Source organism: Schistocerca cancellata, chromosome 4 (assembly GCF_023864275.1).
Source record: "Schistocerca cancellata isolate TAMUIC-IGC-003103 chromosome 4, iqSchCanc2.1, whole genome shotgun sequence".
NCBI classification, from domain to species: domain Eukaryota; kingdom Metazoa; phylum Arthropoda; class Insecta; order Orthoptera; family Acrididae; genus Schistocerca; species Schistocerca cancellata.
In genome coordinates this window covers 587550169-587577552 of record NC_064629.1, presented here as the reverse complement: position 1 = coordinate 587577552, position 27384 = coordinate 587550169, and the positions used below count along the sequence as shown (strand labels likewise).

The 27384-nt window shown below is 45.8% G+C and overlaps 1 protein-coding gene across 1 annotated transcript in view; it reads left to right on the top strand.

Moving 5' to 3' along the window:
- Positions 1-27384, top strand: part of LOC126184339 (glutamate receptor-like) — a 149550-nt gene that overhangs the window by 80087 nt on the left and 42079 nt on the right. Inside the window, exon 5 of the mRNA XM_049926716.1 lies at positions 13424-13641. Within this exon, the coding sequence (XP_049782673.1) occupies positions 13424-13641 (218 nt within the window). The remainder of the gene's footprint in view (positions 1-13423; positions 13642-27384) is intronic.

Sequence of the window (27384 nt, the reverse complement as noted above, 5' to 3'; positions counted from 1 at the left end):
ACTGTTTTAATATACACTATGTGATCAAAAGTATCCGGACACCCCCAAACACATACGTTTTTCATATTAGGTGCGTTGTGCTGCCACCTACTGCCAGGTACTCCATATCAGCGACCTCAGTAGTCAACTCATTACACATTGTGAGAGAGCAGAATGGGACGCTCCGCGGAACTCACTGACTTCGAACGTGGTCAGGTGATTGGGTGTTACTTGTGTCATACGTCTGTACGCAAGATTTCTACACTCCTAAACATCCCTAGGTACACTGTTTCCTATGTGATAGTAAAGTGGAAACGTGAAGGGACGCGTACAGGACAAAAGCGTACAGGCCGACCTCGTCTGTTCACTGACAGAGACCGCTGACAGTTGAAGAGGGTCGTAATGTGTAGTAGGCAGACATGTATCGAGAAAATCACCCAGGAATTCCAAACTACATCAGGAACCACTGCAAGTACTATGACAGTTAGGCGGGAGGTGAGAAAACATGGATGTCATGGTCGAGCGGCGGCTCACAAGCCACACATCACGCCAGTAAATACCAAACGACGCCTCCCTTGGTGTAAGGAGCGTAAACATTGGACCAATTAACAGTGGAAAAACGGTGTGTGGCCATCCGACGGCATCGTGTGGGTATGGCGAATGCACGGTGAACGTCATCTGCCAGCGTGTGTAGTGCCAACAGTAAAATTCGGAGGCTGTGGTGTTATGGTGTAGTCGTGCTTTTCAAGGAGGGGCTTGCACCCCTTGTTGTTTTGCGTGGCACTATCACAGCACAGGCCTACACTGATGTTCTAAGTACCTTCTTGCTTCCGACTGTTGAAGAGCAATTCGGGGATGGCGACTGCATCTTTCAACACGATCGAGCACTTGTTAATAATGCACAGCCTGTGGAGGACTGGTTATACGACAATAATATCCCTGTAATGGACCGACCTGCACAGAGTCCTGATCTGAATCCTATAGAACACCTTTTGGATGTTTTGGAACGCCCAATTCCTGCCAGGCCGCACCGGCCGACATCGATACCTCTCCTGAATGCAGCACTCCATGACGAATGGGCTGTCATTTCCCAAGAAACGTTGCAGCAGCTGATAGAACGTATGCCTGCGAGAGTGGAAGCTGTCATCAAGGCTAAGGGTGGGCCAACTCCATATTGAATTCCAGCATTACCGATGGAGGGCGCCACGAACTAGTAAGTCATTTTCAGTCAGGTGTCCGGATACTTTAGACCACATAGTGTAGAACAAGTGGACTTAACGTCAAGTGAACTGTAATATAATAGGGGTGAGGAAAACCACTGGTTTTAGAGTTTCCAGCCATTTTATACATTAGACACGATTATAAACCTAGTACACATTATATCAGACAACTATCATGGCTGCACCAGTATTCTCAGTCCCACCATCTTGGATTTTGATGTCATGAAACTGCACCAGTGTCCATTTTCTGACATCTTGGATCGCTATCTTGGATTATGACATTACCCCTGGTCAGACATCTTGGGTCACCATCTTGGATTATGACGTCATATACCAGTATTCCCTCGTCAGCCAACTTGAATTTTCAACCAGCTGATCAATGCACAATCGTGGGCGTCCCACCAGTTTTCACTAAGGGGAACTGAAGAACGACTGCCAAGTATGGATTTCATTATTTCATGTTGGTCTATTTTTGAATTTCCTGCCATTTTTTGAATTTCACAGCAAGTTTTGAATTTCCTACCATTTTATCTGTAGGGCAATTGGCCTATGTCAGGGGGTTGGGGGCAGGGGAGGGCGACAACTAACAATAGTGCAAAACATCATGGGGGGGAGTAGGAAATCTGGCAACAATAGAGCCTGTGTCACAACTAGCATAACTGTACTACTAATGGCGTCACCTTGAATTCTATTCTAACTTCTTAATTTTTTCTCTCTCTTGATGTTATCGAACGGGAGCCGCAGCCTTGTTGTGTATATTATTGAACTAGCTAGTGTAGGTAAAGTCCTTGGTTCTCAGTTCCTACCAGCGAGGAGTTAATTGTCACAGAATAACATGCTTTTTCGTAGTCTGCAAACATCGTATATGGGGGTAACTGATTTTCTTTACTTCTTTCTATAACTATTGTGACAATTTTTAGATTATGGAGTGTGCTTTACTTATTTGTAAACCCAGATTTTCCTTTTCCTTGGGTAAAGGGAAGGTTTTCTTGTAGATTTGCATATATCTTATAGACCACTGACGAAACACTAATGCGCTCGTAGATTCCACATCTTCTTTGCTCCGTTCCTCGCCAATTACAACAATTGCAGCATTATTCCAACTTTTTGGTTTCGCTCTCTTGCGCATACAGTCGGTAAACAGGTGTAACTGTAATGACGATTTTTTTTATCTACCTCCTGCTTTGGGAGCGATGACCGTAGCAGTCTGGTCCCTTCAATCCCACAAACCAACCAACCAACCTCCTGCTTTAATCATTTCTAGCACCAACCTATCGTTGTGAGGAATCTGGTAGTACTTCCAGAAAGCATTTATTTGTTCTCGCAGTCTGTTATATGAGTCTTTGGTTCCTTGATTACACTGTATGGGGTGAATATTAAGGAAGTAGGTTAGTCTATAGTAAGAACATTAGTCATGATACATTACATTACACATTACTTAGTATCAATTTACTCCACGTGACAGAATATGTTCAAAGAAGCATCCACATTTCGTATCATGGACTGTTTCATTCTTTCGAATGTTTCAGATACTAGCCGAAAAGCATCACAGACTGAACATTAACGCTGTTCAAGGTTCTGTGCTTCAGCAACTGGGCAGAGTACACGACATTTTTAGATGACCCTACAAATATAAATCGAGAAGCTTTAAGTCTAGTGAACAAGTTTGGTCAGAGCAGATGAATCGTCGTCCTATCTATTTCTTGGGGAAAATGTTGAGATGTTGACGAACAATGATACGGAAATAAGCTGATGCTCCATCATGAATGAGCTTTGTTACCTGTCGTATTGCTAAAGGCACATATCCAGCAAAAGAGACAGTGTGTTCTGCAGGAATTCCACATACTTGAGTCCTTTAGGGCTTTATGGCTGAATAAATAGTCCAGACAGATGAGGAATTCTTATCCAAACGTTGATGGTAATCCGATGCTGGTGCGATGATTCAACAATTCCCCAAGGATTTTCTGTAGCCCACAGATGACAATTACGTAGGTTCATGACACCATCTCTACCAAAGGTGAAAAGTACTCACGACAGAAATGTCGAGATAATTTCTTTCTGTTTGTTACAGCAACCAGCGACATTACCTTTTTAATGGAGGAAAATCTGATGCCTTTAATCCGTGCCCATATTGCAAATGGTAGAGGTAGTTTCGATTTTCATGCAACACTTTTCTTCGGTTCACTATTTGATGGAACACCATGTGCCTGGCTCTTGTACTGGTACTAGTGCTGGCCTCAGTATCATGTATAACCTGTTACTGCTGTAGGAGCATCCGGCCGCCACCCGGATTGTTCATCTCTCGGAAAGCACCCACGCACACATAAACGTTGAAAGCTGGATATCATGGTTTTTTTAGTCGGGTGGTGTCGTGTACGAGGGTACGTGGCTCGGTAAATCTGTGCGCCTATATCATTTCCATATGTTTGACTGTATATGAAAACCATCTCTTACTTCTGGTACGATTAATGGACATTGTGCTTCGAAGAAGCTGAAATAACACAACCTGCAAGACAGAGAACAAAGTTGTACTGCAGTGCCATCTAGTATAGCAAATATGCATTAATTAAAAAGAATTAGTAACGTATAATGTAATATTCTGGTGCTAATTGCTTCGTTGAATACTGACCGTTCATTATCGGATGTATGTATATGAACTTCATTGTTCCTTTTCCTGTCAGGAATCGCTTCCTGAATTGCCCCACCCTCCAACCCTCCCACCCCAACCACCGCTCCATATTCGGCCTGTAAAGATTTTTGAAGACATCTTCAAAAAACTTTAGTATAACGACGAAATAGTTCACTGGCGAATGTCCAGATGTCAGAATCCAATGGGCCCAATATTTTGGCAAGCGATCACCTTGCCATCATCACGTGCACTGACGAACTGATTTTCTAGGAACTGGTTCAGAGCTTACACCTCTTCCTCCCCCCCCCCCCCCCCCCCCACCCATCCTCCAGCCTGGCGTTCTGTACGCTATCCGCACCCAGGTGTGTGGGCGTGTGACAAGCATCTCCTCCCCCACCCCCCACCCCTCCACCTACCAACAAGTCGCTCCATCCGAGGTTCGCGTCCACAGATGCAAGCTGGCGGTGTTTGCCTCCCCCCCCCCCCCCCCCCCCACCACGAGCGGAGCTACTTGGCTACTTGGTGGCAGGAGGAGTGGGGAGAAAGAGAGCCTGGATGCACGCGCGTGTGTGGGTACGGACAATGTACAGAACGTCAGGTGGTAGGGAGGAGGAAGGATATATAAACCCTTTGCCAGCTTCTAGACAATCAGTTCGTGAGGGCCACCTGGTGATGGCAATGTGGCCCTTGCCGAAATATTGTGCTCATTGTACATTTCGACTGTTATCTATTGCCTCAATCTCTTTATGGTACTTTCTGACAGCTTTTTTAAACGTTTCTGAGCAATTTCGGTCATTTCAGTCACTTTTACCTGACAATTGTTAGCATTTGCTTTTCTTTCCTGTCTCTTCTTCATTAATGGTGGGCCTTCTGAAAATCTGTTTTGTTTGTTCCTCTTCTTTCCTTCAACAAATCATGCTGTTTCCAGTATAATATTTGTTAAACAATATTTCTCGTTCATACCTTTTTAATTATAAACGAGGTTGTAATTTTTTTAAATGAAAAGAAAATGAAAATATGGATCTAGCATTGTACAAAAGGTAGTCACAAAGTTCTAATTTCTCATCCCCAAAGAATAAAATTTCGTAATTTTTTTTTTGTTTGGTTGCAGGTGCATATCTAGAGGCCATACGCCGCCAGAGGAACCAAAATAGAACTTATCAGTTCATTGATAAAGTGGAGGTACCCTGCATCATTTCATTTTGGTTCCTCTAGCGGTGTGCTACGAACTGTGGCCAGGGGATTTTATTGTGTACCAGTACTGTACACATGTGCCGACATAAAGAACGAAATAATTATTCCTTTCTTGAAATAATAATTAAGCCTTTATGCCTACCCTTTTAGTACATGACGGATCTTCTAGTACCGTGAAATCCCTGTGCCTAGTTTCCTTTCTTTCCGCTGAGCAATGAGTAATTTTTTATAGGCGATGAACAGGGTGATTATAATTTAAGTTAAACTTTCAAACCGCTGTAGAAATAACAACACTGGTGAGAATGACGTCAAATTGCAACGGAATGTGATAGAAGAAGGGGGTTAACGTATGGCAGAAGAAAAATAAATAGTTACAAAATGTAGCAATAGATGGCGCTATAAGCATCATAATTTAATAGTGGTCGACTACAAATGAGGAATGAATCATACAACAATGCCTAAGGTTTACGTTTGACGATACACAAACTGTGCTACTCAGTGTGCATGGGCGTACAGGTGTGACACTGTTAATTACGTAAGCCCATCCACCACGACAAGGTCATATCACACCGGATGGGAAAAATCGATTTTTAATTGTTCTGAGGCAAAAAACCGCATAAAAAGCAGTAATGAAAATCAAATCGGATAATTAATTTCCGTGTGACTGGCGCAAAACATGTTCAATATGCTGTCAACCGTTTTCTGCAACAAGTTGAAATCGAGAAACAGTATGTTCCACAACTGATCGAAGTGTTTCTGGGGTCACTTTCAGAATGTGTTGCGCAATGCGTGCCTTCAGTGCAGCTAAATTTGCAATCGGAACATTGAACACAAAATCTTTCAGACAGCTTCACAGCCAGAAGTCACACGGATTAAAATCAAGTGATCAGGACGGCCAGGCTGTAGGGAAATGGCGGCTGATAATTATAGCATTTCCGAAATGGCGCTTCAGCAGCTGCTTAACTGGATCTGCAATTTGCGGAGGTGCGCCATCTTGCATAAAAATGATCCCATCCACACATTCACGCTGTTGGGGAGCTGGAAAGACGTGGATGCACAAAAGACACTCATAACGCTTACCAGTGACGGTACAGGGAAAAGGATCGGAAGCACCTATCTCTTCGAAAAAATACGAGGGATATCCACAAAGTACATTACGTTTTTGTTTGTGTCCGTTAGGGGCGGGCCTAGCGCGGCTATCTTGGTGTCAAGGCATTCCGCCGCTCAGTCGGCATCCTGCCGTGCTAGTGGGAGGTTCGTGCTGTACTCCGTTGAGTTACTGTGACAGTTTGAAATGTCAGCGTTAATTGAAAATGCCGTGAAGTGTGAAGTGCGTGCTGTAACAAGGTTTCTGACTGCAAAAAACTGTACACCGATGGAAATCTATCGGCAGCTTTGTGAAGTGTATGGGGACAACATAATCATTGAAGGTGGAGTGCGTCAATGGCTCATAAAATTTAAAAATGGTCGAACTAACGTTCACGATGAAGAGCGAAGTGGAAGACCCAGCATAGTGACTGCCGAACTTGTCGAAAAGTCGATGCCGTGGTCCGTGAAAACCGTAATTTCACGATAACGGAACTCTTTATGAGTTTTCCACAAATTTCACGAAGTTTGTTGCACGAAATCATTACCGAAAAGCTTGGTTACCACAAGTTTTGTGCAAGATGGATACCAAAAATCTTGACAGAGATTCACAAAAATCAGCGAATGGCTGCACCGTTAACGTTTTTGGACACTTACGAGAAAGATGGCGACTCATTACTCGATCGCATCGTTACTGGTGACGAAATATGGGTTAATCATGTGAACTGCGAGACAAAATTGCAGTCAATGCAGTGGGGGCACACAAGTTCCCCCCAAAAACCCAAGAAATGCATGCAGACAATGTCGGCAAGGAAGGTGATGGCGACTGTCTTTTGGGACAGAAAAGGTGTGATTTTTGTGGATTTCCTGGAAAGAGGCACTACAATAAACTCTCAAAGGTATTGCCAAACTCTGCACAACCTCAAAGAGCAATACAAAACAAGCGCAGGGGAAAGTTGGGCTCAAAGATCTTGCTGATTCACGACAACGCCCGGGCCCAAACGGCAAATGCCAATCGTGAATTTCTCGAATCTTTTAAGTGGGAGTTGTTTCCTCATCCGCCGTACAGTCCCGACCTGGCACCGAGCGACTTCCACTTATTTCCAGCAATGAAGAAGTGGTTGCCTATGCAGCGTTTTGATGACGACGCACAGCTTCAAGAAGAGGTAACCACATGGTTGAAGGCGCAGGCGGCCGAATTTTACGACGAAGGAATTTCCAAGCTCGTCCATCGCTACGATAAGTGCCTTAATTTAAATGACAACTATGTAGAAAAGTAGTATTTAAGTGTGGCTTTCATCTGTATATAATAAAAAAATTTCCAATACTTTATTTATTTTTAATTCCAAAACGTAATGTATTTTGTGGATAGCCCTCGTATAGCCCTGTTATAAATGATGCCGTAGCCCGGCACCACACAGTGACGTTTTCAGGATGAAGTGGTACTGGTTGATTTGCGTGTGGATTTTCCGTTGCCCATATGCGACAATTCTGTATATTGACATATCCTATCAGATAGAAGTGGGCTTCGTCTGTCCACAAAATGTTCCACGGACAGTCATTGTCCACTTCCATGCTAGCAAGAAATTCTAAAGCAAAGGTCTCTCTTGTTGGCATGTCAACAGGAAGCAACTCGTGCACATGGGTAACTTTGAATGGATAGCAAAGAAGGACGTTTCGTAGGATTTTACGCATCGTGCTCACGGGTATGTCCAATGTTCCTGATATGCTCTGTGCACTACAGGTTTGCACACTTCCACTCGTCTCCTCCTGCATTGCCGTGGCCACTGCTTCCACTGACGTCGAATCAATTCGTTCCTTCCCTCTACCAGGTTGCACAACAGAAGAACCCGCCTTTCGAATTTCCGAATCATTTTCTCCAGACCTACGGTAGTCATCAGACCAACGCCTTTTTTCAAACCCTTCAGTGTCCGGAACTTCTGCAGAGGGACGTGTGCACAGTCATCATTCTTGTAATACAGCTTTATAAGCAGAGCGCTATCCTGTATTGAGACAGCCATGGGGAACGTCGCAGACGCTAAAGGAGGAAAAGCTGTGTACACCGCGTGTTTATACCAACTCGTGCCGTGCGCATGACAGATGTTTTCATTTACGTATTCTGACACATATAGCGCCATCTATTGATCAATTTTCACACTATTTTTTTCTTCTGCCATACGTTTTCCCTCTTCTCCGATAATATTCCGTTGCAATTTGACGTCATTCTGACCAGTGGTGTTATTTCTACAGTGTTTTGAAAGTTTAATTATAATCATCCTGTATTTCTATTATTAGTTTGAGCTATTGTGTAACAATTCACTTGGCATTCTGTGTTTTGTGTTTACACTGCGCATAAAGTAGAAGAAAAGTAACTAATCCGGAAATATACACGGTCAGTCACATTAATGTGGCCACCTGTCAAAAGCCTGAATAGCCACCTTCTGCAGCGCAGACCAATGCGAGACGTGCAGGAAGAGAGTCAATGAGGATCTGGAAGGTACCGACAGAGATGCGCAGCCATGCCGTCTCCAGTGCTGTCGCCAGTTGCCCTACCATTTTCGGTTTAGGGTCCATCACGCAAACAGCCAAATCGGATGGTATCACAGATTTTCGGTTGGGTTCAAATTCGAAGAGTTTGGTGGTCAGGAGAGTACGGTAAATTCATTGTGGTGCTTTTCAAACCAAGCAAATACAATGCGAACTATGTGATATGTAGCATTTTGCTGGTGGATGCCATTTTGCCGAGAAAAAATAAACTGCATATAGAGGTGGACAGGGTCTCCAAGGATAGATGCATACTTGTGTTGATCCATTGTGCCTTCCTGAAAGATGTGATCACCGAGGGAATACCACGAAAACCATTCCCGGACCATAACGGTTCCTCCTGGTTGCAGGGTGTTTGCTTTCAGACGTTTCACACAGTACACCCAACTGCCATCTGTCCGATGGAGCATAAAACGTGATTCATCTGAGAAGGCCAGCTGATGCTTCTCGGTGGACATCCAGTTGCAGCACTGGAGTGCAAATTTCAGCCTTCGTCACCGATGAACAGCAGCCAGCATGGGTGATGAACCACTGTCTGCTGCCGAGGCTTATACACAGCAACTTTCGCTGAAAGATCGTTGAGGAGACACTGCTTGTAGCTCCTTGCTTCATCTGGGCGGTCAGCTGCTCCTCATTTGCACGTCTGTTCACCCGTGCACATCTCTACAGCTGTCAGTCACCCCTGTTAAGTATGGAACGTGGCGCACAACAGTCGCCTCGGTGCTGGTTTTGGAAGGTGCCATTTTGCCACTCATGGTATACTGGGTGCTCAAAAAGTCAGTATAAATTTGAAAACTTAATAAACCACGGAATAATGTAGATAGAGAGATAAAGTTTGACACACATGCTTGAATGACATGGGGTTTTATTAGAACAAAAAAAAACAAAGTTCACAAAATATCCGACAGATGGCGCTGGACAGCAAAACGTCAGTGACTGCACATGGCAATCGTGTATAAAAGGAGCTGTAATGTGAGAGAGAATCAGCTACTACCCCGACCTGTGGAAAACCTCCCACATCCTGATGTTCCATAAACCTGGTAAACCGCCATCCGCTGTCTCCTGCTACCGTCCCATCAGCCTTACCTCGGTCTTCAGCAAGGTCCTGGAATCCATCTTCACCCGACACATCCACCAGTATCTCCGCCGGCACCGCCTCCTTCCTATTACCCAGTGTGGCTTTCAGCCATCCTTCTCTTCCGATGACCCTCTCCTTCACCTCACTCATTTCCTCTCCGAACAGCTTAATTCCCGTCGTTCTGCTATCTTCCTCTTCCTTGACCTTGAATGAGCCTATGACTGCGTGTGGCATTCCAGTCTCCTCTTCAAGCTCCAAACCTTCGCCCTTCCTATTAACTACGTCTGTCTGATCGGCTCCTATCTTTCCCACCGTCCTTCCTATGTCACCATCCACAACACGGATTCCTACACCTTTCTCCCCTCTGCCAGTGTGCCCCAGGGTTCTGTCCTCTCCCCTCTTCTGTACCTCTTGTATACGGCAGACATGCAGCCGCCTTCACCCCCATTCACCTTCTCCAATACGCCGATGACACTGCCTTCCTTGCCCTTGCCCCCACCCTGCAGCGCTCCCAACACCTTCTCCAATCCCATCTTGACCGGTTCACCGCTTGGTGCAACCAATGGTTGCTTAGGGTCAATCCTGCCAAATTCCAGGCGATCATAGTAGGCAAAACCACTCCTTCCTTCCGCCTCCTCAACTTTTACATCACCATCTATGGCTGTCCTACCACCCTCACCCCCACCCTTAAGTACCTTGGTGTCACCCTTGACCGTCGCCTCTCCTGGACCCCCCACCTCCGGACGATCCAAGCCAAGGTATGCTCCTGCCTCTGTCTCCTCAAACTCCTCTCTGGCCGAACTTGGGGTCTGGACCCCTCTACCATCCTCCATACCTATAAATCCCTCATTCGCCCTATCCTTTGCTACGTCCACACTGCCTGGATCTCCACTCCCCCTACCTTTTACAAATCCCTTCAGATCCTGGAATGTCATGCTCTTTGCCTCACCTATCGCATCCGTCTCCCCTCCCCCACGCGGACCCTGTACGACCTAATTCCCTTCCCCACCTCCTCCTTTTCCTCAAACAGATACAGATCCTCTACACCTCCTCCAAACTCGATCCTCCTCACCCGCTGGTCTTTCTCATCCTCTCCCGCCCCCGTCCGCTACTGCGCCTGTACTTCCATGTCCCACCTGCTCTCCATCTCTCCACTCTCCACGCCCTCTCCCAAGGTGGCTTCCGCCAACTCCCCCCCCCCCCCCCCGATGATGCCCTCCTCCCCTCCATATACCCCTCCTACCAACTTTGATCCTCCCTCCCTCTTCCTGTGTTTGTTTCCTTTGGGCACCCTCTCTCCCTTCTCTCCCCCTTCCCTCCCTCCTCCCCTTCTCCCGACTCCTCCCCCGGGCTTCCCCTACCCCCATCCCTCTACTCCTCCTCTCATCTCCTCTGCATTGACATCTCTGCTCTCCCCTGTCCCTCCCCCTCACCCCTCTTCCCCTCTTGGCAGGTCCCCGGACTCGCACACGTTACGTGGACATTCGCGCGCTGGAGATCATCGCCATCAGTTCCTCGTGTGTGTGCCGTCGTGTTTGTGTTGATGTTCACCGTCACACTCCTACGTTAACCTGTGCCGTCGAATCATAAGTGTTTGTGCGCCGTGCCAACGTATTTCAGTGTAATTTTCATCGAGTGTGAACGGCTCCGTGTTTTTTATTTTTGTATGTCTACTGTTTTTTACCCGTCACTCTAACTGTTATGTATCTTCTTACTGTTTTTTAACATTGGAAAATCGAAGGCTGAAGAACAGCGTACGATGCTGCTGCCAGCCTACCTATGTATCTATATAGGTGTGAAAATTACAATAAAGGAAAAAAAAAGAGTGAGAGAATCAGATGCGCCAGCAGTCGCAGCATGTTGACGATACCTGGAAAGGCGCTTTTAGTGAAGCTGTATTATCAGAATGGGGAATGTGCTAGTTCAGCTTTACGATCCTATCGCCACAGGAAGGGGATTCGAACGGCTAAAGGTCCGTTGTCAAATGCAGCTGTGGTGAGAATGATTTCGAAGTTCGAAGCCACGGGTTGTTTAGACGATAGACCCCGTAGTGGCCGACCGAGCACAAGGCGTAATGCTGCTGAGACAGTTTGGGAAGAAATGGAGACTGTAGTGGGATCGTCTATGCACGGGGAAGTCAGCACTCGTGCAGTCGCACGGCGCACCGGCATTCCATACTCTACTGTTTGGTTGGTACTTAGGCGTACCCTCCGATGGTATCCGTACAAAATCCATCAGCATCATGAACTGTTACCTGGCGATTTAGTGAAGCGGAGGGCAGTTGCGGTGTGTGCGTTTCAAAAGATGGCGGAAGATGACGATTGGTTGAGTAACGTGTTGTGGACCGACGAAGCTCATTTCACGTTCCGAGGGTCTGTCAACGCCCACAACTGCAGAATTTGGGCTACCGTAAATCCTAGACCTGTCGTGGAAACTCCACTGCACGACGAGAAAGTCACGATATGGGTTGAATTTACCACATCTACCGTTATCGGGCCTTCTTCGAGGAAATGCGTGATTCTGGTTTTATAACTGCTACCGTGACGGATGAGAGGTACGCCGATATGTTACAGAATCGTATCATCCCCATCCTGGCTTATAAACACCTGTCTGAACGTACGATGTTTATGCAGGATAGCACTCCACCCCATATTGCTAGACGCGTGAAAGACCTCTTGCGCGCGTCGTTTGGTGATGATCGTGTGCTCAGCCGCAACTTTCGTCATGCTTGGCCTCCCAGGCCCCAGACCTCAGTCCGTGCGATTATTGGCTTTGGGGTTACCTGAAGTCGCAAGTGTATCGTGATCGACTGACATCTCTAGGGATGCTGAAAGACAACATCCGACGCCAATGCCTCACCATAACTCCGGACATGCTTTACAGTGCTGTTCACAACATTATTTCTCGACTACCGCTGTTGTTGAGGAATGGTGGTGGACATATTGAGCATTTCCTTTAAAGAACATCATCTTTGCTTTATCTTACTTTGTTATGCTAATTATTGCTATTCTGATCAGATGAAGCGCCATCTGTCGGACAGTTTTTGAACTTCTGTATTTTTTTGGTTCTAATAAAACCCCATGTCATTCCAAGCATGTGAGTCAATTTGTACCTCTCTATCTACATTATTCCGTGATTTATTTTCAAATTTATATTGAGTTTTTGATCGACTGGTACTTTAACCACGGCACACGAACTGTTTATAGACAAAGTCGTTTCGGAAATGCTTCCACTCTTGGTCCAAAAGCCAGTGAACATGGCCTTTTGTACGTCAGATAAATCGCTCTGTTTCCTCATTACGACAACGAGTGCATCTTTTTCTACATCCCCCCCCCCCCTCTTTCCCGACATACTTTATATACCGCCCACTGCAAGTGCTGCCACCTGGCGTCTGTGAGTGGTTATTGCACGTTGACGTCGAACATTGGGGTGGGGGTGGGGGATTAGGGGTCTGATTAACGTGACTAGACTGTGCATTTTTACGTAGTGGTACTTTGCAAAATACGATCGTGACCGACGAAGGACGTAGCATACAGAACACGTCATAGTTCAGCTCTTGTATTCTAGTAAAAGAGTCTAAACAATGGGAACGATTAAAGATAAAGATGAACGCTACGTACTACACATAAACACATACACCTTGTTCTTGAGCTTGTTTTTGATGCTGAGTTATTATAGCTGGTACGCTGACAGGTCATTCGCTGAACGGGCTGCACCCAGCCTGCCGGATGGTGTACCTGTTCGCCTACCTCACTGCTGTCGTCGTGTACACGGCGTATTGTGCTGCCAACATTTCGTTCGTCGCCGTGGATCGCACCCAGCTGCCCTTCACCGACCTGGCCGGTCTCCTGGCCGACGGCCGCTACAGACTCACAACACTCTCGGGGTCCGATGTGCCAACTCTCTTCAAGGTGTGTTAGCCTTTCTACGTGAACTGGTGCTGGTAAGACACACTCATTGGAAGCTGTACGTTACATTTCCCTATATGAAAGGTCAATCGTACGTCGTTGCATTACGTGCTGGTAATCTGCAGGTCTTCCAACGTTCGTAAAAATTTTCTAATGATTTGTCCTACGTATACAGGATGGTCAGAAACAGTCTGCAAACCTTTTAAGGATATTGCAGGGTAGGTACTCCTGGGAAATAATTTTTAAGAAAACAATTAGATACGTTGCGCCGTTTACGAGTTAATTAGTACTGAAGATGGCCAATCAGGCCGTTGCGTACTCAAATTCAATCGGCCCGCCGGGGTCTGTAACGCCAAATGTGTTTCTCATTTAGTTTCCTAAAACCGAACAAGAGAACGATACAAAAATTGGACATGGGACGGTAGTATGGATCGAACCCGAGCCAAAGACTAACATCTACGCTAACATATACGTTATGAAAACAACTGACACTAATTGTATCTGTTAGGCCACCTCCGGCCGGGGTGGCCGAGCGGTTCTAGGCGCTACAGTCTGGAACTGCGTGAACGCTACGGTCGCAGGTTCTAATCCTGCCTCGGGCTTGGTTGTGTGTGCTGTCCTTAGGTTAGTTAGGTTTAAGTAGTTCTAAGTTCTAGGGGACTGATGACCTCAAAAGTTAAGTCCTATAGTGCTCAGAGCCATTTGAACCATTTTTTGTTACGCCACCTGAATTTGCACGCACGTTGACCTTATTGGCTACCTTCAATGCTAGTTAATTTCAAAACTGAGCGATGTATTGAATTTTTTTCTCAACAATTATTTCTCACCGCAACCTACCCTGCAACGCCCTTACAAGTTTTTCAGACTGTTTTTAACCACCCTGTACAAAGCTTCATCCCCTGTGAAAAGCCTTCAAGAGTTACCATAGTTAGATGGTAGGTCACGTATTATTATTATCAGAAATATTTGATTTCTCATTACTGAGACACAATCAATCCTTATTTCGCTTGTGATGAGTATTAATGCACCCAGCACCCATGGGGCGCAGAAGTTCCTAGAGGCTTGATATTATCTACCGAGTTTATATAAGAGAACATTTCGTCATCTGATGCAAAGGACAGCTTTATTACGAATTGTGCCGTCCTTACTACATATGGTACCTCATAAGATTCCATCTTTGGGTTCTTACATTTTCCTGTGTATATTGACATTTTGTCGGTAACACTACCATATGCTAAGTTTGTTTTATTTGCAAGCATTACAAACACTGCGATAAATAGCAAATCAAGTATAGTTTATATATTGTTAATAGCATCAAATAGATGAGTGTTACATAAATTTCTCAGGCATTCAGTGCAGTAATGCAGTTGTTCTATGTAAGTGTTGTAAACTGTTTTCTGTTTGATGATGCATAGCGACAAAAGCCTAGAAATTTTATCGTATGCAACTCAGTGTATAATATTTACATGTTTGCGATAAATTTTGAAATTTTGTTACAGATTTTTTTACTTATTCCAAATCCTTGAGGATCGTTTCATTTAGGATCTATGGGAAGAAGTTGTAGGTAAACACAAATGGTGAACCGTTTGGAAAGCTAGTCTCGCGAAGAAATGCGCTCAGCTATTCGATTTCTGCGTGCGAAACATGTTGAGCGATAAAGTGAATCAAGCTTTTTATTTCATTTGTGAAATAACTTTGCTTTTAGTCAGTTTTTTCGTTCAGTGGCTAAACTGTAAAACTGAGATGTCACAAAAGTCTTTGTTTTGTACTGTTTTTCGTCAATGGCAATTCATTCAAAGTTGGGAAAGCTTGAAGAGGAATCTGCTCCTTCATATTTTAACACCTTTGGAATGGGTAGCAGATTTAAAACGTTGCCATACTTGTCTAGAAAATTGTCAACATCAACGTCGTTAGAAATCTGTGACAACATGTGTTAAATGCATAATATGGTGCATTTAAGGTAGATAAAATACTGAAACTCTTGTGACTTGGCAAGACAGCCAAGCCACTATGATTGGTAGCCAAAAGGCACGCGTTTAAGCTCACGCAGGCTGGCGTGAGGTCTGGAACAGTTAAGGGAATTTATAGTAGCAAATAAAGTACGTAGCTGATGGAATACTTAACTTTAATCCATAATTGGTGAACATCGGTCTGACGGTACATGCATCACAAGATAAATAGCAAATGATAATGACGCCTTGCTAGGTCGTAGCAAATGACGTAGCTGAAGGCTATGCTAACTATCGTCTCGGCAAATGAGAGCGTAATTTGTCAGTGAATCATCTCTAGCAAAGTCGGCCGTACAACTGGGTCGAGTGCTAGGAAGTGTCTCTAGACCTGCGTGTGGCGGCGCTCGGTCTGCAATCACTGACAGTGGCGACACGCGGGTCCGACGTATACTAACGGACCGCGGCCGATTTAAAGGCTACCACCTAGCAAGTGTGGTGTCTGGCGGTGACACCATAGAAACAACTCAGAAGAAAGAGTACAGTGCTCTGTACATACAGAAATACATGAAAAAACGTTGTGCAAAATTGATGCCGCATTAAATGCACACAAGCCAAAATCAAATATTGAAACAAATATCTCAGCACTATTTAGAGTATTTAAAAAGAATCATCGTGATATTGGGCGTCAATTTGTTACTGAAATTGATACTTGTAGGCTCGCCAATTCACATGAGAAACGACACAAAGTCAAGGCAGAGAGTGGAAGCTGATGACTGAAAACCAAAAGGGCGAAGTTGATTTCACCCCCAGGAAAGAAAAAAAGAAAGGATCTCTAGGATACAAAATGATTCTTCTCATTAACCACTCTGCAAAAGCTGAAGCAATAAGAGACGAATTGTATAAAAACGCTTGAAATTTACTTTCGGAAGAAATATTTATTCGTGAGAAAAATGCGCTTGCGTTCAAGGGTGCTTTGACAATGGAAGGGATTTGAAGTACTCGTTGTTAGAATATTCACACTAATCACCAAAGCTGGAGAACTCTGACTTGCACTTAATCTCACATTTGAAGTAATTTGTGGTTGAAAGGATTTTCAGTTGAGATGAAATGAAATGAAATGATCGTATGGCATTGTTGGCCTGGAGGCCCCAATCTGAGGAGTTCGGCCGCCGTATTACAAGTCCTTTCTAGGTGACGCCACATCGGCGACTTGCGAGTCAATGATGATGAACGACACACAACACCCAGTCCCCTGCCGGGAATCGAGCCCGGGCCCCCTACGTGATGGGCGGTAAGGCTACCGCTACGCTACGGAGTCGGACAGTTGAGCGGAGAGATTATAGTAGTAAACAGGTATTTTACTGATCTTACAGCTCAAAGTCCAAGGATGGACTCTACTGACTGAAAAACTGTTGTACGAAGGGCTCTGATGTAACAGGGGACTACGTTGAACAATAAGTACATTTTAAGCGCAAAAAAGGGAGCAGATTTTCTCTGCCAGGTCGAGAAATTCTCACTTTGTCGTTTATGTCATTATGCAACTGTCTTCTTTAACCACGTGTCTTTCGTAACAGCGGTGACAATATTTTAATGAGAGAATCTCGATGTTAGTATTTCAATTTAGAGAAGAATGTTTTAGCGTTATCGTGAACTGCATGTGGAACATGAGGAGTATTGACTCAGAGTATTAGGAATAGATATTGACACAGTTATGAAGAAGTTATCTGTACCAGCATTTTACGAGTTCCCTCCATACAATCTGTCGTCTTTCTGTGTATGGAGATGCTCAGAACGTACTGAAGGATTCACTTTGCCAGCCAGTCTTAATCAATTCATCTATACATGTTGTATAAATGGATGTACGTATGTATGTATGTACGAGGAGCGTTCAATAAGTAATAAAACAAATTTTTCTCTCGGTCAGTTTAGGTTGAAAAAATGCGGACATTGTGGCAGGACATCGTGGAATATTGCTGCTTCAGACCCTAAAGTTTCATGAGGTTGGTGGCGCTATACGTAGCTTTCAAAATGGCGTCTGTAGCATAGGTGCCTTCCAAGCACAGAGCTGTCACTGAGTTCCTTTTGGCGGAAAACCGGAGCATTGCAAATATTCATAGGCGTTTGCACAATGTGTACGGAGATCTGGCAGTAAACAAAACCATGGCGAGTCGTTGGGCGAGGTGTCTGGCATCAATTTTGGAACAACTCCACAAAAGTGCAAACGAACTTTCCTTCTCTATGACAACGCAAGGCCTTACCTGAGAGGAGCTCAGAAAACTTCAGTGGACTGTTCTTCTTTACCCACCCTACAGTCCGGATCCCACACATTCTGACTTCCGTCAGATTGGATCAATGAAGAATGCACTCTATGGGAAGCAGTACGCGGATGATTGGAAGGTTACTAATTCAGCAAGACGTTGGCTTCAACATCGATCAGCACAATGGTACCATGCCGGCATACAGGCCCTCCCAATAAGATGGCGTAAGGCTGTCACATTGAACAGAGAGAAGTTGAAAAATAGTTTTGCAGTCAAAAGAGTCGAGGATAATTTAGTGTACTGGAATCCTGAACGAAACCAACCCACTTTTAGAAAACACATGTGTAGCATTATTACTGAACACCTCTTTTAATTATGTATGTAAGTTCCACATCTCGTCCTAAACCACTTAACCGATTTTGAATCGCTGTGGGGGTAAGAACCACCTAAGGGTGGGGGTGGGCGTGAATAAGAAGTGTAGCTCACGAAACACGAATATTCAGACTTTATTGATTAGTATTTGAGAATGAGAACACTTAGTGACTTGCGACAGACTTTACACACAATTTCAAACATTTACGAAACTTTTTCTCACTGACAACTTCCACATGATGATGAAAAGAAAAAAAAGTTTATCACACTACATTTTCGCAGCAAAATTGTCACATCAGACGTGACGTTTTAATTTAGTACTTCTTTGCTACTAACTATATTGGCGACACATTTTGCGGACGGTATTCACATATACTTCTGAATGTATCTGCAAAATTATATCATTGTACACATATAGTACAGAAGATGTGCTGTCATAAATGATGAAAATAGTGGAAAAGTGCCGCAGCATGGTTCAAATGGTGCAAATGGCTCTGAGCACTATGGGACTTAACTTCTATGGTCATCAGTCCCCTAGAACTTAGAACTACTTAAACTTAACTAGCCTAAGGACATTACACACATCCATGCCCGAGGCAGGGTGCGAACCTGCGACCGTAGCGGTCGCGCTGTTCCAGACTGTAGCGCCTAGAACCGCTCGGCCACTTCAGTTGGCGCCGCAGCATGCATGGCGTTTAAATTTATTACTGCTTTGCTACTAAATCTAGTCGCAACATATTTCGCAGACAGTATCCACATATACCACTGGATGTAGGTGCAAAATTATGTGATTGTACAGCACATAGTTCACGAGAAATGGCGTCATAAACATTGAGCTGTGTGAAAACGCAACTATAGAACGATTGGGGGAGGAGGATATGGAAAGAGAGTGGAGGTTGGAGGAAGTGGACAGAGAGGGGGTAGGAGGCGATGAACAGGCTCAAGGGATGAGGGGATGGAGTGGGAGGGGGGGAAGAGCAGACGGACAAAGAGAAGGGGAGGAGGAGATGGGCAGAGAGTTGAGAGTAGAGGAGGTGGACAGAGAGAGCGAGGGCGAAGGACATGGCGAGGGAGATAGGGTAGGAAATGGACATAGAAAAGAAAGAGATGAACTTCGAGGGGGAGAATGAGATGGACTGAGGGGGAAGTAACAAGTAGACAGAGGTAGCAGGACGAGATGGAATGAGAGAGGGGGGGGGGGGGAGGAGCTGATGGACAGAGAGAGGAGGAGGAGCAGATGGACTGAGAAAGGGGCAGGAGGAGATGGACAGACAGTGAGGAGTGGCAGAGGTGTACATAGCGATTGGGGTGGAGGAGATGACTAGAGAGAGTGGGAAGAGGAGATGGAGACAGAAGGGAAGAACGAGGAGATTGACTAATTGAAGACTGAACGCCGGGTACACAGCTAGAGTCTTAATAAAACAGGTACGCCCAAAGGAGACGATGGGGCAGTTGTCGCTAAGAAATAGAGTACAATAGCGTGAAGATCTTTACTGGAAGATCTTTCTGGAGGAAAATGCTTTATACAGAAGTGGGTAGTGAAAATGAAGATATTGCCCAACATGATAACTACTTTGAACAAATAATTCGATTGCCAGGACTGAAAACAAACATTGGCATCTAACGCATCGTTTGTTAAAGCTGTGAGAGATACAGGTTGTGGACAGAAATACGGAAACACCACATCCACAATACATTACTATGTCTAGCAGGGTGTTGGAAAACTGTTGACCCTTGAAACAGCTTCCAGATGTCTCGGAATGGATAAATACAGGCTTTGGAGTATGATGTTCAAAGAAATCTTGTACCAGTCTCCCTGCAAAAGGTATTGAGATCTGGTGACAGTGGTGGTCGGAGCAGGTACAACAATTCATCATTATGCTCACAAAACCAGTCCTGGACAATGTGCGCTTTTTGAGTAGCGGTCCTGTAGTCTTGGAACATATTATCACCATTGGAGAACAAATATTTTACCGTTAAGATAGACCTCATCAGCCAAAATGATCATATAATCCTTCGCTGTTATGCGCCCTTGTAAAGTAACTTTGTGGCCCATGGATTTCTCAAAACTTGAAAGTGATAACCTTTTAGAGGTGGTTAGCCATAACGCAAAAATTTTAGAATGCAAAAAGATGGACGAGTGTAGTTTTAGGGGGGAACTGGAAGCGTGTTCAAATATAGCAACACAGTGTAATTCCTCTTCAGGGCAGCGTGCAGTAACGTCCCGTATTAGTAAATTGTGGTCACTGACGGCTTAGCAATTAATTGAAAAATATGATTTTCTACTTCTGAAAATTTCCGTATTATATCCCCGAGGAGACTGAATCCTTGTGTGAGTACAATCCACTGTACCAGTGACTCCATGAAATCCATCCAGTACACTGAAACCATGCATCACGAAATGTAATTCTGCTCGATAAAGAAACATCATGTCCTGCGGAGACATTGCTGCTATGATCCCCAATACATCACTGATAATTGTTTAACCTGTTGTACTATGTACATTAGCACTGTTACCAAAAACTATATTAAACACACCAGTGGTATATGCCCCTAATGTCATTAGCAGTCTGTTCATGGACTAGAAAGAGTCATTCCAATAAGTATGAAATTCCAACCTCTTGTTGATTTAAGCTAATAACCACCAAAACTGTTTCTTTTGAAAGACGAAGTCTCTCTTCAAGTTCCCTGTCCCTGTAATCTTCAAAAGGGTTTACCACAGTCACAAGTACACCAATATACACTCCTGGAAATTGAAATAAGAACACCGTGAATTCATTGTCCCAGGAAGGGGAAACTTTATTGACACATTCCTGGGGTCAGATACATCACATGATCACACTGACAGAACCACAGGCACATAGACACAGGCAACAGAGCATGCACAATGTCGGCACTAGTACAGTGTATATCCACCTTTCGCAGCAATGCAGGCTGCTATTCTCCCATGGAGACGATCGTAGAGATGCTGGATGTAGTCCTGTGGAACGGCTTGCTATGCCATTTCCACCTGGCGCCTCAGTTGGACCAGCGTTCGTGCTGGACGTGCAGACCGCGTGAGACGACGCTTCATCCAGTCCCAAACATGCTCAATGGGGGACAGATCCGGAGATCTTGCTGGCCAGGGTAGTTGACTTACACCTTCTAGAGCACGTTGGGTGGCACGGGATACATGCGGACGTGCATTGTCCTGTTGGAACAGCAAGTTCCCTTGCCGGTCTAGGAATGGTAGAACGATGGGTTCGATGACGGTTTGGATGTACCGTGCACTATTCAGTGTCGCCTCGACGATCACCAGTGGTGTACGGCCAGTGTAGGAGATCGCTCCCCACACCATGATGCCGGGTGTTGGCCCTGTGTGCCTCGGTCGTATGCAGTCCTGATTGTGGCGCTCACCTGCACGGCGCCAAACACGCATACGACCATCATTGGCACCAAGGCAGAAGCGACTCTCATCGCTGAAGACGACACGTCTCCATTCGTCCCTCCATTCACGCCTGTCGCGACACCAATGGAGGCGGGCTGCACGATGTTGGGGCGTGAGCGGAAGACGGCCTAACGGTGTGCGGGACCGTAGCCCAGCTTCATGGAGACGGTTGCGAATGGTCCTCGCCGATACCCCAGGAGCGACAGTGTCCCTAATTTGCTGGGAAGTGGCGGTGCGGTCCCCTACGGCACTGCGTAGGATCCTACGGTCTTGGCGTGCATCCGTGCGTCGCTGCGGTCCGGTCCCAGGTCGACGGGCACGTGCACCTTCCGCCGACCACTGGTGACAACATCGATGTACTGTGGAGACCTCACGCCCCACGTGTTGAGCAATTCGGCGGTACGTCCACCCGGCCTCCCGCATGCCCACTATACGCCCTCGCTCAAAGTCCGTCAACTGCACACACGGTTCACGCCCACGCTGTCGCGGCATGCTACCAGTGTTAAAGACTGCGATGGAGCTCCGTATGCCACGGCAAACTGGCTGACACTGACGGCGGCGGTGTTCAAATGCTGCGCAGCTAGCGCCATTCGACGGCCAACACCGCGGTTCCTGGTGTGTCCGCTGTGCCGTGCGTGTGATCATTGCTTGTACAGCCCTCTCGCAGTGTCCGGAGCAAGTATGGAGGGTCTGACACACCGGTGTCAATGTGTTCTTTTTTCCATTTCCAGGAGTGTAGTTGCAGATAAGATTTACATAGCCAACATTTCTTCATCTTTGATGCCATCTAAAATATCAAAACGCACTGCTTTATTAATATGGCATGTGTTTACTTCATTTTAATCGTGATAAATTCAAGATAAACGAGCCTCCTACCTTGGTTAACTTCAACTGCGAGTCACTCCTTTGTTTAAGTAGGTTAATTCAGTCAAATTTTCGTTCACCAGGGTTAAATGCCAACTTAACCGTGGTTAACTTTTAATCGACGTTGGTGGAGTCGGCCAGGTGTGTTGCAGTTGTCAGCGTGGTGTTCATAACGATGAGTCAAGTTTGTGAGTGGTGTGACCCTGTGGTCTATAGTTGAGTCGTATCGTGCTGTGAGTGAGGTGCTACGTACTTGCTTTTGGGCTAGATAATAAGGAGATGTCACTGGGCCCTGGGCCCCCGGTACATGTCCCAGGCATTGGTACCTACGTCAGAAGTGCACGGACCAAAATAAGGCTGTGTACTGAGGGCGCACGAATCACATCACGCCACCCGCGGTAGCCACTGGCTGGGCAGAAAGAAACATAACCTTTGGCTCGGGGTGAGGCTTTTTTCCCATGCATGTCAATGACAGCCGCTCGCCGGACATGCAGCCAGTTGGGTGGTTGCACCAAATATAATTACAGAATCTCTGGATACAAAACTGGATACCACTCAAACACACAAAACTGGTAACAAGGAATAACACTAGCCTACCGAATTAATAACTGCGTACAAAAAGTCTTAACTTACAATGATATACATAAAAAATCTGTGATGCTTTGTTTCAAACGTTATTTAAGCTAATATAATATCTAGTGATCTTCGACTCCTACTATAAAAACATTATCAGGCTCTAAAGAATACAGACAACAGTTGTGTCAAACTTACATACATTACCAGTCATACTAATTCGAAAGAAAATAGATAGATGATTGTGAAAGAGTAGAACTCAACATGATTTAGCTCTGGTAATTTAGGGTATTCTCTGTTAGTAATGTTCTCCATTAGTTAGTAAAACGCGTACTGCAGAATGTTTTTCCTGTTAGTTGCGAGAACTGAAGCTACGAGCACTGGAAAATCAACTTATCATAATTTTTTTTTTTTTTGCAAGAGGACCCCACAGATTGACCAGTGATGTCTCTACCGAGAAATCCATCCATGTACCAAACGAGGGTGGATCATTGTGACGTTTTGTACCAGAATACAAGAACTACAATTCCATAACTTCTGTAAAGAAGCCTTACCACGTGATAAAACTAATTTTCACGTAGTAGTTATATCACTTAGTAAATTTTCACAAGTGCGTTAGTGATAGGAACATATTCTAACACCATCAACTGATGTATGCAAACCTCCCTCACAGAATCACTGCAGTGACTGTGTACTAGAGACAGTGTTGACCTCCTTCAGCATTCCTACAGATGCACTGTAGAGAGCACAGGACATGGAACACCTTCTTTCAGTTCTGTGAAAATCCAACTCATGGTTACAATACACCGATAAGCCAAAACATTACAGTGTTGGATTCCGCCTGATGGCACTGCGGGCAAGTGACGCGGTAACTAAAGTATCGGTATCGGAGCAGACGTGGACGGGGGATCACACTAGCGAAGATACGGGTTGCAAATGAGAAGTCTATTGAGATAAGTGAATTTCACAAAAGGCAGATTTTTATTACGCCGAGACTGTGAACGAGTATTTTGAAAACGGAGAAGCTAGTCGAATATTCCCGTGCTACTGTCCAGAACACCTACAGAAAGAGGTAGAAGGACAATGAAACTACCACTAGACGCTAAATGGTTGGACGCCTATGACTATTCACAGAACGTGGGGATCGGAGGCTTGTCTGCTCTGTAAAGTAGGATAGATGATGATCTGTGGCATCTCTGCCAAAAGAGCAGAATGCTGATCCACGCACGAGAGTTTCGGAGCACACCATTCATCGTACATTGTTGAACATGGAGCTCCGCAGCAGACCACCCCTATATGTTCAAATGTTGACGCAACGACATCGTCTATAATGATTGCAGTGGGCAAGTGAGCATAGGGTTTCGTCTATGTCCTACCCCACACAACATATAGCTTGGTGAATTTAAATGTTTCTGACCCACAAGGTCTCTGCTTGCTACTGACACTTGCGCCCCTGTGTCCAACAAAATCCTATCGTTTTTTTCCCTTCACACTCACTATTATAGTACACTCCGCAATAGCGTACTTATTTGCTGCATCCGAATTTACCGGGAACGCCTCACAGAGGACTTGGATTTCCTTTTGGTGTTTACATCCATTTCCGGTTGCGTTATTTTGCTGCTGATAACCATCCTACCCCTAATGAGACTACCAACACTGCCTCTGAACGTGTCCTGTTTGCCACACTTACAGCATTTCACATTACTGGAGAATACCCGGCGTCTATCGCGTGCACGAGTTGCTATATCAGTTTCCTCGAATTACGTTGGCAATCTAGCAGCAGAATTCAGATCTCCTAGGGTACCTGGGGTACCTGTCCGCACCAATCTCAACATGTCGGGTGACAGGTCAGTCACGAATGTATCGACCATTCTGTGCTCGGCTTCCTGCAGTATTATCTCATTCATTTCCTCAACCCCCTCCCCCTCGCCCTTCCCTCCCTCCCCCTCCGCTATCTTACATGGCTGTGCGTTTTTTAAATGATTTGCGTAGCTAACAAGCGTTTTTGCCTAACCTGCCAATCGCAGTTTTGTCACCTGTAACGACTGATTATCCAACCAATTACCCTTTTCTGCCGATTTCTTCAGGTGCTCCTAAAAAGATATCACATCATCAGTTACCCTCTCAGAAAAGGGAGTAATAAAAAACAGTCAGATTAGATCCACTTTAGGTAAAGATGGCCGGATAAATGCTAACTGTTCATCCATAGTTGCAGCCTGCCCTTGTAACTCCGACTTATCTGTCGTTAAACGTTCTTATTTTACCTAGTACCACTCGTACTGCCTCTGACTCGGACGTAACTTGAGTCTCTCGCTCTGCCAATGCAAAGCCGCTAACTACTATTCACAAAATAGTATACACTTTCCACATCCACAACCATTCACACACTAAGAATTATACCATACTTATTATTTACACCTTATCATGGACTTTATAAATTCCAGACGCTGCCTGGCCGTATGTCCATAATGGTGGAACGACCAGCATACTACGGCACAGATTCCATACATAATGCAATGTGCACTAATAAGTTGCAGTTTGTACATCCAATTTTAAATTGCCTTCCTTACAATTAACAAGCAACCACTATATGTCAGGTGGTTCCACTGGCCTGAACAAAGTAACTCTCAAATTACAATGTACTTCCTGTCTAGCCCTCATCTCTTCCACATCCATAAGCAGATCAACAGTTTTCTCACTCATCCCATTGCGATACTAGTGCTTGCTGTAGTTGCGACCTCTGCTGCGTGCAGGTTGGATCATCTCATGTCCACTGGAGATGACACTAACACTTCCGCCACCGACTGAAATACACTCCTGGAAATTGAAATAAGAACACCGTGAATTCATTGTCCCAGGAAAGGGAAACTTTATTGACACATTCCTGGGGTCAGATACATCACATGATCACACTGACAGAACCACAGGCACATAGACACAGGCAACAGAGCATGCACAATGTCGGCACTAGTACAGTGTATATCCACCTTTCGCAGCAATGCAGGCTGCTATTCTCCCATGGAGACGATCGTAGAGATGCTGGATGTAGTCCTGTGGAACGGCTTGCCATGCCATTTCCACCTGGCGCCTCAGTTGGACCAGCGTTCGTGCTGGACGTGCAGACCGCGTGAGACGACGCTTCATCCAGTCCCAAACATGCTCAATGGGGGACAGATCCGGAGATCTTGCTGGCCAGGGTAGTTGACTTACACCTTCTAGAGCACGTTGGGTGGCACGGGATACATGCGGACGTGCATTGTCCTGTTGGAACAGCAAGTTCCCTTGTCGGTCTAGGAATGGTAGAACGATGGGTTCGATGACGGTTTGGATGTACCGTGCACTATTCAGTGTCCCCTCGACGATCACCAGTGGTGTACGGCCAGTGTAGGAGATCACTCCCCACACCATGATGCCGGGTGTTGGCCCTGTGTGCCTCGGTCGTATGCAGTCCTGATTGTGGCGCTCACCTGCACGGCGCCAAACACGCATACGACCATCATTGGCACCAAGGCAGAAGCGACTCTCATCGCTGAAGACGACACGTCTCCATTCGTCCCTCCATTCACGCCTGTCGCGACACCACTGGAGGCGGGCTGCACGATGTTGGGGCGTGAGCGGAAGACGGCGTAACGGTGTGCGGGACCGTAGCCCAGCTTCATGGAGACGGTTGCGAATGGTCCTCGCCGATACCCCAGGAGCAACAGTGTCCCTAATTTGCTGGGAAGTGGCGGTGCGGTCCCCTACGGCACTGCGTAGGATCCTACGGTCTTGGCGTGCATCCGTGCGTCGCTGCGGTCCGGTCCCAGGTCGACGGGCACGTGCACCTTCCGCCGACCACTGGCGACAACATCGATGTACTGTGGAGACCTCACGCCCCACGTGTTGAGCAATTCGGCGGTACGTCCACCCGGCCTCCCGCATGCCCACTATACGCCCTCGCTCAAAGTCCGTCAACTGCACATACGGTTCACGTCCACGCTGTCGCGGCATGCTACCAGTGTTAAAGACTGTGATGGAGCTCCGTATGCCACGGCAAACTGGCTGACACTGACGGCGGCGGTGCACAAATGCTGCGCAGCTAGCGCCATTCGACGGCCAACACCGCGGTTCCTGGTGTGTCCGCTGTGCCGTGCGTGTGATCATTGCTTGTACAGCCCTCTCGCAGTGTCCGGAGCATGTATGGTGGGTCTGACACACTGGTGTCAATGTGTTCTTTTTTCCATTTCCAGGAGTGTAGACACGGAGGTGTGGGGATACTTGTTGTGCTGGGGTGGTCGGCGGCTGGGGGTCGCGGCTAGGATAC